This window comes from Thermobia domestica, chromosome 16 (assembly GCF_964235325.1).
Source record: "Thermobia domestica chromosome 16, izTheDome1.hap1.1, whole genome shotgun sequence".
Lineage (NCBI taxonomy): Eukaryota > Metazoa > Arthropoda > Insecta > Zygentoma > Lepismatidae > Thermobia > Thermobia domestica.
Window position 1 is genome coordinate 1,433,069 of NC_137469.1, and position 15,132 is coordinate 1,448,200.

General features: G+C 38.1%; 1 protein-coding gene across 4 annotated transcripts in view; it reads left to right on the forward strand.

Annotated features, from left to right (window-relative positions):
• Positions 1 to 243: 243 nt before the first annotated feature.
• The window catches only part of Hakai (E3 ubiquitin-protein ligase Hakai), a 35,172-nt gene continuing 20,283 nt past the window's right edge, over positions 244 to 15,132 (forward strand). The window contains exons 1-2 of one of the 4 annotated variants that reach the window (XM_081742036.1): positions 244 to 393; positions 12,705 to 12,814. In XM_081742036.1, the coding sequence (XP_081598162.1) occupies positions 12,737 to 12,814 (78 nt within the window). In that variant the 5' untranslated portion in view covers positions 244 to 393; positions 12,705 to 12,736. Of the gene's footprint in view, positions 394 to 439; positions 469 to 515; positions 764 to 12,698; positions 12,815 to 15,132 lie in introns of those variants that run through there. The other 3 variants (XM_081742037.1, XM_081742038.1, XM_081742040.1) reach the window with 3 other exon arrangements.

The window sequence follows — 15,132 nt, forward strand, 5'->3', positions numbered from 1 at the left end:
ATGGAAGCTTAGTTGTGTCAAATGACCTCCCAAAAATGGCAGAAATATGACGATGATGATACAACCGACCATTCATCGTTGCAGGTTTCTGAGACGCGTACCGCGTACGCATAGGCAAAGAATACATTTTCTTTGTATGTGCTCGCACGTACCACCTTGAGCTAGACTGGATCTTCATTCAGTTGCATAAAAGAGTCTCCTCCAGTTCTGAACGATCTTGCGATCGAGTGGAAATTCCCAATTACACTGTTACTGTTGGCTCGGGAAAAATTTCATAGGAAACCAAAAACGATGTTTTTTTTTTTAAAGCATACCTGGCTACTTTGTCGAACAAGTAGATGGCGTTCTTGGACGGTTTAAGTAAGATAAAAATGGCAGTGGGTTGTAATAGAGGTAATAAGCGGTAGAAAGTGTATTTTATTCAAAGTATAAGTTAATTGTGTGAGTAATAGTGATGTGGTGATAAGTGTACGAGTGTTAAGTATAATATATTTAATGTGCATTCATTATATAGTAACATGTTGTGTGAATTACAGAAATAATGTAACTTTGCGAATCATTGTTCGAATGTCATTAATGTAACAGTGCACGTTGGAGGGATCAGAGATATTTAAAAATGCGAAAGTTAAAGTCATTTGAAACAAGACACAAGTACATTCAGTAAATAAACAACCGTGTCTTATAAGCAATAACTTATCTAACTTGTTTTGAACAGAAGAACGATAGACAATCACTTTCCATGACTTCCTTTCGTTCATAGTAGGTGTGTTGAAACGTAAAGTGCTAAATGCTGTGTTGTGTGAATATTTATTATGCCAAAACAGTTCTATGGTGAAAAAGTTGGAATTTGAATTACATTTTGAGTAATACTACGTAGTGATATCGAGATACAGTTGCAGTAATTACATACTGATATGCAAGCATGGTAATCAGTAATGCGCAGGGCTTGATAAATCTTGCTTGAAAGTATTAGCCAGTCAAAAAATCTACCGGTAAGAGTGCACTTTGTGCATAACATTCATAGGAAACTGTACAATACGAACAATTACACTTAATTTTAACAAAATGGGTCCAATCTACCCTAACCCTAAGCTAACCCGATCCTACCATATTTATTCCTACCAGGGTTGGCAAAAACCATGGTTTTTATTTAAAAAACAAAAAAAAAAGTTTTTTTTTTGGTTTAAACCAGGTTTTTATGGTTTAAATAATTTGCTCTATATATTCATATCATATATGGACAGAAATAAGTTTGTTTCGCCTTGATTTTATTATGCAACAACCGGGTTGTGTTGGAAGGGGTCACATAAGCTTAAAGCAGAATAAAAACCGCTTCTCGAGTTACAGCCGAGAGAAATTGTCCTCCATTTGAACTCGGAACCAGGACTAATTGGCTACAAATGCGATATGTCTGCTGACTCACTCACGAAGGAATCCTGATAAAAAAAAAAAAAAAAAAATAAAAAAATAAAAATAAAAATACGAGGGCTGCTCTATATATTTCTGGCCTAATAATGAAAATACGAATATTTATCAACGAAAATGGTTTTATTGTTTTTCAAAATATTCTCCATCAAGATTTATACACTTTTGCATGCGCTCAAACCAATTTTCGAAGCACTTTTTCCACTCCGATTGAGACACCTCCAAAACATGGTTTTTGAATGCTTCAACAGCATTTTCTGGCGACGAAAATCGTTGACCACGCATTTTTTTCTTGATGTGTGGGAATAAAAAGAAGTCATTGGGTGCCAAGTCAGGGCTGTACGGCGGATGACCCATCACTTCGACGTTTTGGCCGGTCAAAAATGCGCTGGTTTGAGCCGATGTGTGAGAGCTCGCATTGTCATGGTGCACAATGATTCGTCTTCTCTTGTTCATTTTTCGAATTTCTCCGAAGACTTCAGGCAAACAAATGGTGGTGTACCACTCAGAATTGACCGTCCTACGTTGCTCAAGCGGAACAGTCGCCACATGACCAGTTATGCCGAAGAAACAGGCGACCATTTGCTTCGAAGTGCTTCTTCCACGAACAACTTTCGTTGGATTTGGCTCGTCTTGGAAGACCCACACGGTCGATTGCTGTTTTGTTTCGGGCTCATACGCATAGATCCATGATTCGTCACCTGTGACGATCTTATAAACGTCTTTTGAAGCACCGCGATCGTATTTTTTCAGCATTTCTTTACACCAATCCACACGAGCTTTCTTTTGAGCGATTGTCAAATTGTGCGGGATCCAACGAGAACAAACCTTTTTTACGGCCAGGTGTTCATGCAATATCGAATGTATGCTGGTGGAAGAAATGCCTAGGCATGCCTCTATCTCACGGTAAGTCACATGACGGTCTTGCATTATCAGTTCACGTACGGCATCGATGTTTTCTGGCACAACGGCTGTTTTTGGACGACCTTCACGGAATTCGTCTTTGAGCGAGCGTCGGCCACGATTGAATTCGTTGTACCAGTTTTTCACAGTGCTATAGGATGGTGCTTCGTCGCCATACAAAGATTTAAGTTCATCGATGCACTCTTGTCGTGATAATCCACGTCGAAAGTTGTGAAAAATGATCGCACGAAAATGTTCACGAGTTAATTCCATTTTTTTGCCAAGTTGATTTCTTCAAGTACCTGTAAAAGAAAAAAAAATTGTCGTAAGTCAAAAAGTTCTGAGTACATTTATGCTACAAAATGTCAAACTTTCCAATGGAAATGTCAGATTGCACCTGGCAACACTTAGTGTTGCCTAGGCCAGAAATATATATAGCAACCTACGTAAAAAAAAAAATACGTTGTACTGATCTTTACATGCTTCTTAATATAACTGTCAAGAGTCATTTCAGAAGGACAAAAAGATAAACAGTTGCACAAGTGAAACCATTACACAGAATTACATACGAACAATTTCAAAGTACTACATAGTACAGAAGAACTAATTTAGTTGAAGTTAGTTAACAACGACTTTTATTGGTCCAAATTAAAGAAATACACCGACTTAATCTGCATATCAATAAGAAAAGTGAATAAAGATACGAATTATTTGAGTCCACTTTGGCTCAGACTCATTTATACATAAATAGATACCAAAGATACTTATTTCACTAAATGCCTCTCGTGGGGTCTGTATGACCCCCCCCCCCCACACACACACAAAAAGTACGGCATTTTCGATGTATTTTATCAATAGTAAACATTGAAACGAAACAATATTTAGAATTTTTCTTCGATTGCAATTACATAACAATAATAACAACTACAAAAAATCACAAAATAAACATTTATAAACTTATAAAAAAAAAAGTTGTTTTTGTAGTATAATCTTTTTGAGTAATGAATGGAGAATTTAGGTCTCAATATAATACGAATAATATACGGGAGTGAAACGTGATAACCCACAAATGTTTGTTCATCAAGATTTTACAAACACTTACACTTTTACGAACTTTTTTTTTTTGTTGTTGTTTTTTTGGTTTAAACCAGTTGGTCTTTTTGGAGAAAACCAGCTGGTTTAAACCTTGGTTTAAACCAGCCAACCCTGGTTCCTACGTTGCGTCATGTCAACAACATGGCAAAATCACTTGTTCTGCATAAAGTGCACTCTTGCCAATCTGCCAGCTAGACCATTTCAGTCACAGTGTCTTTATTCGCCACTGGCGAACAGGCGAGTGAATTTTTCAAGCTCTGGTAAAGGGCATTTTTTTCTTTTAGGCACTTCATTTGTTCAGTGATTACGATTTCGACTCCAAAAGAACTGATTCATCGTAGCAGTTCCTCCGAAACGAAAATGGTTTAGGAATCATGGTGATTCTTGCTGTCATTCTTTCACTAATTACAAAGGGGCCGCGGTGGGTCAGTGGTAGAGCGTTCACCTCTGGTGTTTGGGGGTCACGGGTTCAATCCCAGCCTCCGCCAAGTGAACTTTGTCGTGGACAAACCGTGTGCGGGGTTTTCCCGTTTCCCCCCACTTCATTCCACCATTTCATTCATTTCTCATCATCACCGTCTCCTTTAGCCAAGCCGGCATAACGTGGGACGTAAAATTCAAAGATTTCATTTCATTTCATTTAAGCTAACTATAGTTAATAAGTATACGGAACAATCCTTACCTTTATCGCCGTCTGTAAGGAAAAGCCAAATTTGTCTGCTCTGTAGAGGTTTACTTTTGAAGCACCACTAGAAAGAATTGTTGAAAGGTTCTAATTCTTTCCCTAATTTCCTTCTTATTGTCCCCTAAAAGGTTTCCACTGGATGACATGGAAATATCTCACTTGGCATAGATAAAATGGGGGGGGGGGGGGCGACGAGAGGTAATTGTAGAAAAATTTAAATTCTATTACGATTTGCGTATAAGTACGGCTTCTGGATGTGTAGCATACATACTACAATGAGAAAATATATGCTAGGTGGCCAGTTAAGAGCATGAATGCTATCTAACCGATTCAGGGCACGACAAAGCTGGTGGGCCCGCGCAGGCAAGCTTTCGGAGGAAGCAGGCGCGTCAGTGTTGGTGGGTATGGGCACAATCAATGATACGGGACAGAAATGAGTTTTGGCAATGACACAAGTTTCAATAGCACTTCTTATGGTTTCATGGTAGTAACGTTCCACTTGTGAACATAAACTGCAGGTTCCGTGCACCGCAGAAATATGCAGTCGGTGGAAAATAACATCTAATAGAGACATCTTTCATATGCACTCACTTATTTTACATGTCGTAAGGTACATGTAATGATTTTGCACTAATAACCCAACACCTGTAAACCTAAAATACAGCTGTATTATTTTGTATTTAATTTTGCCGCCTGTAGAAATTTCTTCGTTACAAACATGTTTTTTCATGCGAAATATTGAATTTTACCTGTAAATCTTCCGAAATATGGTGCGCGAAACCTGCTTCTGCATCAGCATCTGCTCACTTTGTGAGCAATTTAGGATACTCACTATACGTAGCATTAATATATAAATGCGCATCATATATGTGGGGATCTACTCCCCAAACTCTCCGGTTTGAGATTTCTTCCTTTATGAGATTAAGCAGAAAGGTAGTTGGAAGCAATTTACATCGTGAATACGTAATATTATATGTATTACGTTCATAATAAAATTGTAGAGGCTCTCGTACATTTTTGCCACAACCAGTAATACACACAACGGAGGATATGGGCTTTTCACATTAATTACCCACCCACCCACCATTGCCGACGCACTTTGTTCCACGGATAGACTAACGGCAGAGCCATTCAGGTTCACTCTGTGTCGAACCGCACTAAATGCAAAAGTAGCTTACACTAAACTTTCGTTAGTTCATATATTACTTATTGTAATTCAAATTTGAAAACATATCTGAATAGTGAAACAGCAGGGTTGGCAGGCGGGGCTGTGAAGGTCGGGACTTGAAATTAAAGCGCAGTCCGATCCACTACTCTTTTCGCATCCGAGAGAATTTGTCTTCCGCTTTGACTCTGTGATTACTAAGGCAATTTATTCACGGAGGACACTGATAGAAATTAATTGTACTGACCTTGCATGTTTGTGAGCATTTTAATGGTAACTTCAGATAATCAAAAAAATACACAGTGACATGAATCATTACAGAAGAGTGCTAACACCACCAACTGACGGTCCACAGAGAGAAAACGCACAATCTCGAGGTAACTTACTGGTTATCCTGGAATGAAAGCATTCTCAGTGTACTGAGGGGAATCGTAGAAATCAATGAATAAACGTCAAAGCTAACACTAGCATTTATTCCATGTGAATCCCCGCCAGCTCTTCAACATAACAGTGATGACTTATAAATATGTTCAGATTACGTTTAGTTTGGTTTTGTGTACTTACCTTAGTTATAGTGCTTTGGTTTGGCGCGGGGCGATCTATCGAGACTTACCCCTTATCATCTATGTCAAATTCCTTTTAATTTACATCAAATTATCGAAAGGCAAACGAATAATAATATGGTTATTACGTGCGTATTCACTGATCATCACGATAAGAGTAAGTGAAGTAGTAGAATTCGATGACAAGAAAACATTTGATATAAACGACATAGCAATTATTATTTTTTTAAAAAAAATTTTTATTTATTGAACAAATTCCCAGATACAGCATAACTTTGCCATTTTACACAGAGACATGCTTACACAAGAAAAAAAAAAAAAAAAAAAGGACAAGAATAACAGCAACATAGAAAAAAGAGTGTAAGAGTAAAACTATTTCGTCAAAACTCGTTTAATTGCTCTTTCAAACACTGGGTAGCTCGAAAAAATGTCCATGTCAGTTGTTACTTGATTATAACAGTTTGGTATTCTATAAAAAAGAGACCTCCGTATAATAGCCAACCTAGGACGGTCAAGATGGAATAGGTGGGTATTCCGAGTGATGCAAGAAGAGACACGTAAGGATAGTTCCTGAAGTAATATTTCCGATTTCAAGTTTACATTAACTATTTTATGAAGATATTTCAGGTCAGAGAGAATTCTGCGTACTTCAGGAGTCTGAGTATTAAGATGTCGCAAGAGTTCCTTCTTAGATAATATTCGAAGTGCAGGAACACGAAAACGAACTATAGCGATGAAGAAATTAAGAACAGAATCAAGTCTGGAGAGATGTGTAGGTGCTGCCATGGCCCATATGGGAGAGTAGTATTCGATCTTGGGCGCTATTAAAGTCTTATAAAAAGTTGCTAATGGGTCATTCCATGTGAAATCAACAAAGCCCACAACCCGACCATCTTAGATTTTTACCAAAGTTTAGTATTTCGTAGGGATTGTCGAGATATGGAATTGTGCAAGTTGTAGCTTCCTGTGTGACGAAGTTTCTGAATTATGGGGGCTCAAAAATACGAAAAAATCATCCACTTTGGTACATACACGAAACTTTCGGACAACACTGCTCTTGATCTAATTGGTGTAGAGAGCTGATTCTTGTTTTGTTTGAAAGAGCATAAAATAAGCTTTCCAACGATATATCGCATGCTTAGTTTGGTAAGAATATCTATTTAAGGTCACCCAGTATGACCTTTTGACCTTGAACTTTTGAGAATGCATATCTTCGATTTTTCTAAAACTCGAATGTAATGTACACACAAGCTTACTCTATAACGTAACGGAAATCGAAGTTGCGACGGTAATGGGAGCTTTCAATAAAATTGTTTTTTTAGTAACAATTTGTTTGTACCAGACAGAGTTTTAATGTATAAAGCAGTTTGCAACACTGCATTTAATGTAATAATAATAATAATAATAATAATAATAATACAGTGAAACCTCTGAATAACGGACACCAATGGGACATGAATTCTTGTCCGTTACAGAGAGGTTACAGAAATTTAATTTCTCAACAGTAATTGTATGCAGTTATTTTGTATGAGCGTAAATATGTAAAATTCAATATGAAAATATTCTATTTAGTACATATTTGAATTACTGGGAGGGTTGAAGGAGAAATTCATTTTTGTTAAATAATGTTATTGCTGGGGGATATGTTAACATATTCGTATACTACAAAAGATAATGTATGTATGGTAATTTTCTTAACTACATGCCGTCACTCTGTAAAAATCCATTAATTCATATAGACCCTACCGCGTATACCGCATATCAACTGATGAAGAATAACAAACCAAAGATGTTTGGATATATTTTCCTACATGGGTGGGGAAAGCGGGTGGGAAAGTGGTTTTCATTTACATCAAATAAGAATAATTTCAAGTTCAGCTTCAAGCTGTCCTGTTTGATGGTTCATCACGTCTAGATTAATGATATATACACTTGTGGGGAAAAGACTTTTCTGTCTAGTGTAATATATCGCAGAACTGAGAATAATTTCTGTCCGTTATGAAGAGGTTATTGAAACGTTTAGGGAAGAAAAGGACTGTCCGCGTCCGTATCTGAGAGTGTCCGTAAAAGGGAGGGTTTTGTTCCGTAAGAGAACCTATATTTTTGCCGGGACAAAAAAAATTGTCCGTATTATAGAGGTGTCCGTTAAGGGAGGTTTCACTGTAATAATAATAATAATAATAATAAAGCGACAACTATCGTGTCCAAGCTGGAAAAGTTTTTTTTTTTTTTGGGGGGGGGGATGCTTTTGCTTTACAAGCCATGTAGTTAGTGCAGTGAAATTCTTGCTGATGTGTTCTGACAGGTCATCTTTTTGGAAGTACAGTTAGCAATTTTACTTGCACACTTCTATCCGTTGTTCGAATTTTTTCTTTCAACTGCATTATAATTTCACTTTCTGCTCTATTTTGCTTCCCATACTCTGCAGAAATGTCGAATAATTTTGTGACTTTTGGGGTGCGGTTCAGAGATTCTAACGCACTTTCTTTGACGCACTGCTCAATATCACTATTTCCAGCATCGGTGCTGCTAATCATCACACTCTCTGTTATTACAGGAGTCGCACTCGAATCACATGATGTTGCTAGATTCTTACGACAGGAATCACAAATTTTAAATCCATCTTTTAGCGATGAACACTTTGAAATCATCCACGGCAACATATTTCTCCAATTTCTTTTGACATTTCCATGACCTTCTATATTAAATGCATTGCAGAAAACTGTCTTCTTGAATCTTGAGGATGACATTATTCTGCTATAATAGTTCGGTAAATAAGACTGACCATTAGAACACTGACTTAACAGACACCACAATCAAGCTTCTGTTTTTAAGTACAAAGTCAGCACCAGCACATAAACACCTCAATCGCTACATTTGAATGTGTGGACTGTCCCCTATCAACACATTCCTCTTACTAACGTATCCACACCTCTCAATCTTCCAAACCTTTCTGTAGCAGATGACTGGGCATACTATCATGCTCTTGTGCAATGCTACAGTGTTGCAAACTGCTTTACACATTAAAACTCTGTCTGGTACAAACAAATTGTTATTAAAAAAAAATTGAAAGTTCCCATTACTGTCCCAACTTCTATTTCCATTATATTATAGAGTAAGCTTGTGTGTAAATTATATGCAAGTTTTAGAAAAATCGAAGATATGCATCCTCAAAAGTTCAAGGTCGAAAGGTCACACTGGGTGACCTTAAATAGATATTCTTCCAAAATTTGGCATGCTATTTATCGTTGGAAAGCTTATTTTATGCTCTTTCAAACAAAACAAGAATCAGCTCTTTACGTCAATTAGATCAAGAGCAGTGTTGTCCGACAGTTTTGTGTGTATACCAAAGTAGACGATTTTTTCGTATTTTTGAGCCCCCATAATTCAGAAACCTCGCCACACAGGAAGCTACAACTTTGCACAATTCAATATCTCGACCATCCCTACGAAATACTAAAATTTGGTAAAAATCTAAGATGGTCGGGTCTGAAATCCCTGTTTAATTTGTTGATTTCACATGGAATGACCCTAATGAGGAAACAGTGCCTAGTTCGGTGAATCGATAAAGAAGTCCCAACATGCGCATTGAATTCTTTAGTATTGAGGAGATGTGGTCAGAGAATGTGAGTTTTGAATCAAAGATTACACCAAGATCATTATGACTAGCAGAATGTGTGATAGGGGAATCGTTGATATGGTATGTGGAGGGAACAGGAGACTTTCAAAGTAATAGTAATACTGTCACATTTCTTACTGTTGAGTTTCAAGTGCCACATTTCACACCAGCCTGTAAGGTAATTTATGTCTTCCTGTAGAGCAGTTGTGTCATGGAGACACGATATTTCTCTGTATAACTTACAATCGTCAGCAAAAAGCAGAAGGCCACTAGGTTGAGCTGATAAGTGCGTGTAGAGATCATCCATATACAGGACAAACAGCAGAGGCCCAAGTACACTCCCCTGAGGCACCCCTGAGATCACGGGTTGGGGGTTAGAAGTTGACCCTGAAAGAATAACTCTATGTTTACGGTCCTTCAAGTAGCTTGTGATTAGAGAGAGAAATTTGCCATGTATATACATTAAATCTATTGAAGAGCTTATGAAGAAAATAAATGTGACTGACAGAATCAAAGGCATTCGAGAGATCAAAGTAGATAACATCTAATAGAGTATTGTTATTCATACATTTGACTGCACAGGAAAGAAGAGTACTTAAGTTTGAGAGACTTGATAATCTTATTCAGTTTATTTAATCTTATTTCACTACAGGGCTTAGAGTAGAGGTCCAAAGCAGCTTAGACATTGAGAGGGGGTTGGGGTGGAAGCTCTCACTAAGATCCCCAACCATCCTAAATAACAATGAAACAATTATTTTTTTTATAATAAGTATTTGGCTGTGTTTAACAATTTAAAAGTGGCAATACCGGACTACTTCTGTAACAATCTGCCAAAGTGTACCAACTAACGAACTTAGATCCATAGCTTGTAGTATCTACTTTGTAAATGAAGAAAATTGAATTTTTCCTGGCGACATCATTTTATTAAGTCTTCTCATGCTATCAGCCAGGTGAAGGTATTGACATCCGACGTTTCGAATGCAGACATCGCATCGCATTTATCGTCAGGGCAATCCGTCAAGATAAATGCGATGTCTGCATTCGAAACGTCGAATGTAAATACATTCCCCTGGCTGATGGCCCAAGAAGAATTACTAAAATTTACCTTGTAAATGTTGACCTAGGGGCTCCGTAAAATCATCTCAGGCACTGAAGAAGCCAATGCTGGTGAAGAAGAGATCAGTAAAACTTGGGAATGTAGGGTGAAATATATTTCTTCACAAATAAAGTAGAGGAATGTCTAACACTTAATTCATGTTTACTGCATATCTTTAGAGTAGACTACTAACATTGCAAACCTAATCGATAATAATCTCCTTTAATCTGTGCTAATCTAGCCAATATTATTCTATTCTATTCGGGTTCTGCACCCAATACTATACTGTGTTGGTACTGGTCGGATAGTGATCCCCATTGATTGGACGCATCCGCAAGTGTTCCCTAGCTGCGGGACCCTAGCGGAGATCGGTTATCGGGGCATGTTAGAAGAGAACATCGTGACATCGATGTTGTCGAAAGCTGAGTCATTCCCTAAGTTTCTCCAGCACGATAGTGCCCCACCGCATTACGGTACTTGTGTCCGTGAGTAACTCGATCGACAGTTTCCTAATGCTTGGATTTCTCGGCGAGGTGTTTTGGAATAGCCATTACTCTGTGGAGCTATATGAAGTCTGTTGTATATGCAGTGAAAATTACGAATATTTAGCATCTCAAGGAATGAATTGTGAACACATGCTTCAGCATTACAGGCGACACTTTGCGCAAGATCTTACGTGACTGGGAATTCAGAATGCACTTGACAATCGACCAGAATGGGAAATACATTAAACACGTCCTTAACAGTGAGTGCCATTGCTGTATGACCAACCTCTTTTGTTGGGGAACAGCAGAGAAACAATAACTTCTAATTGTTAAAAAGTAATAGTGTTATTCAGTTTCTACGAAAATTTGCTGTTAAAATGACGTTACATGCTATCGTTTCCAATTACTAGAATTGCGTAATATTCAAGATTGCGAACGTCAATTGTAATGTCTTCAAACACTCCGCAGCAAGGCTACATTGTTACTTTGTTTATATTTTGTAGCATTCACCTCTTATGAGGGTGCTTCCACATATTTGAACCCTGAAACTTTGAAAAAGGATGTATACTCGCTGTGCAATACAATGTAATTTTTTTTGCAGTTTACGAAATGGTAGTATATTCTCCACGTGCATGTTTTACTTCGGTTCTTTATTGATGTAATTTATTAAGAAGAAATACGTATTATCATAATTATCTTTCTTTCATTAATTGCTGTGAAGTTATTTCTGAGGATCACTCTTACATACTGGGAGAAGAAGAATCTAATTTTACTGAGTAACTATCACATGTGAAAAACAAAACATGCTTTCATCGTAAATTTCAGGAAATCCCGCAGTTTATCAGTTAAATATAAATATCATTTAGGCCTAAATGATTCTGATTTTTTTTTCTAAAAAGAACAAGTGATTTAAATAAAAAAAATCAACAAAGTTTATTTAAAAATGTGATTTTTCAACCATATTATTATTATTATTATTATAGTTGTAACCTAGACTTTAGAGGAAACTTCGTTCCTTTGTAAATTTATTCACATAATTGCATGAGGGCTGCTCAATGAAGAATGATCATAAATGAATAAAACGTAATTACCTGCACTAATCTTCCAAATGGTAATAGTCTTTTTCAAGATTGAGACAAGTGCATTGCATGTAATGGAGACTCTTGAAAACAGTTATCAAAGACTTGCTGGAAGCCATTTTTGGACAGATCCTTCATAATGGCCTCCGCAGCTTTCACCGCTGCCCCTGAAGATGCGAAATGCGTTCCCGGAGCTGTTTCTTCGAAGTTGGGAAAAAAGAAAGGTCACAAGGAGCTAAATCAGGATTATATGGAGGATGAAGTACACACGGAACGTTGATCTTTCTAAGATAGTCAATAGAATTTCTCGACTGTTCTTCGCATGCCAGTTCCATGTTGCCTTATGCGAAACTGAAACTACGTGTGTGTGAACTCCTGCCAAGGTCATATTCCTGACGTCATGGCCTTCAAACTTGCTCGCACTACACTGATGTGTTTCGTTTTCTGTGCAGCTTCTATTGTATTCACCTCATAAACGTTTGATGACCAGTCTTCATTGATTAGCCTACGTAGTAAGATTGATGTAAAAAATGTATTAGTTGTGATGAAATATCTTTAAAAGTGTTAAAGCTGAGTATGTTTGTTTCAGGTGTAGATGGCAGCACTGGATGCCATTGAACAATGAGAGGACGAGGACGTGGCAGAGCTCGTGGACGGGGTAGGGGCCGGGGTAGAGGAAGAGGAAAGAAAGCCGTTAAGGTAAGTTTATTTATTTATTTTACATGCAGGATGAGAAATAAACACGAAACTCAAGAGGTGATTTCTTATATCGAATGAAGGAAAATGCATTGTTTTCTTTTTAGAGCTGTGACAGGATGAAAGTTTCAAACTAGTGGGACTTGAGCGATTCCAGAAGTTATAGGAACTAGCAGAAGCTCTATTAAAATATACTGCCTTTGCAAATTGTATCGTATCGTAGAGGACGAGATGAGGGATCGGAAGGATTTTCACGGTTGTTGTGGAGATGCAGCATGATTTGCAAGGAGATATTTAAATGGAGTTTGCATTAATTTCTCCAGCCTCATGAGATTGATCACATTTTCAAGCTAGGACGCTTCAAAAACTGATGTCTTGAATTTTCAGCAGCTGTTATCTTGAATGGAGTCGTCATTTGTGGACTCTTGATGATTTTTTCCCTTTTATTCATTTGAACAAGAAGTCACCTCCCATTGTTGTTTAATATTATTTTTCCGCGCCATGTGTAGGGGAACTTTCAGGAGATTATTCATGAGTAAAATTTACAAAGGAAGTAGAAGTGTCCCACGAACAGTTAAATTTTGTGTGAAAAGCATGGCGGATAAACCCAAAATAAATATTTTTCATGAGAACTGTTAAGTGAACTAAAGAGTACAGAACTTTACAAATCACTGCGCTATGTTTAACTGAAACAACAGACTGTTTCGGATATGGAATGACATTTAGTATTTATAATATCCTTTATTTTTCTTTTAAATTGGGCTGTTTTAATATGAATAATTTTAGTTCTGATTTAAAAAAAAATACCTCAGTGGTTCTAAATTCTCATTATAGCCGTATAGTAATCAGAAATCTCTCTTTTGAGTGAAATTGTCACCTTCAGAAATCATTTTTTTTTTTTTTTTTTTCAAATCTATCGGCCGCTTCAAGATCTATTTTATATGTTAAAATTACTCTGTTCTGTATAATGCTAGGTTTGTTAAACAACTGTCAAACGCGAAATTCTCTTTCTCCACTGACAACAGTGAAGGAAAAAGAATTTAGTGGGAATAGGATGAATTGCAATTGAATCCAATTAACAAATATGTTCAAATAACATAAATACTATAAAGGTAACCAAGAAAGTTCTGTTGTTTTTTGTGGAGGTCTATGCTCAATTAGACTTAACACCGTGAGTTGAATGCGAATGGAGATAAGGCGAAGGTCATTTGTTGGTGTGGATATATCCAACATACTACTTGGTTGTGGCAGGTTAGTTACACCGTGAACTTGCGTAAGTACAGAGTGAACATGGGACCTCCACAGAGCGTCATAAGGGCGTGTATGCTGTACGAGTTCAAACTGGGGTCAAACACCGCTGCAGCAGGGCGGAAGATATCCCAGACCTTTGGTAAGGGTGTCATGACTACGCGGACAGTGCAGCGGTGGTTTAACAGGTTTAAAGGACAGTGACGAAACACTAGAAGACGCACCACGTGCCGGAAGACCAACAAATGTACAAAATGAAGATTTTCGGGCAGCAATTGAGGCGAATAGTGGCCAGACATGTGAAGAACTGGGATTACAATTCAGTATGAATGGAGAAACCATTCGGCAGCACCTCCATCAACTTGAGAAGCACTAAAACTTGGTTCGATGGGCCCCACATGATTTGACTCCGGGTCAGAAGGCAACGCGAGCAGACATCTGTGTTTCTTTGCTGTCTCGTCTGAGGAAAGAGCCATTTCTAGACAGGGTGTTGACTTTGATGAGAAGTGGGTCCTGTACGAAGTTCCAAGGCGCCGTCATTATTGATTAGCAATCCATGAACCGGTCCCAAACAACCGAAACCATCATTGCACCAGAAGATCCTCTTGTGTAGTTGGTGGACTGCTCGCGGCATCGTGCGTCGGGAACTGCTACCAGCTGATCAGAGCATCAATGCAATTGTGTACTGTCAGCAGTTGAGCCGTGTTCAAGAAAAACTCAAAACTCTGGAGCCAGCACTTCTGAAACACAAAGGGGTCCACCTGTTGTTACACGACAACGCTAAGCCCCACATGGCTAGGATGACCGGGTGCACCATTCTACGCCTTGGATGGGAAACACTATTGTATCCACCATACTCCCCGGACATTGTACTGTCCGATTATCACCTGTTTCATTCCTTGGACACTAACCTTGGAGGACGCCAGGTCAAATCGCTAGAAGTGCAAAATGCACTTGATACTTTCTTCGCTTCACGGCCCACCAAGTTCTAATGCGATGGAATCCATGGCCTTCCAGAACGTTAGCAGAAGGTCGTCGGTGCTGATGGGGACTACTCGTTATCTTAGGTACGT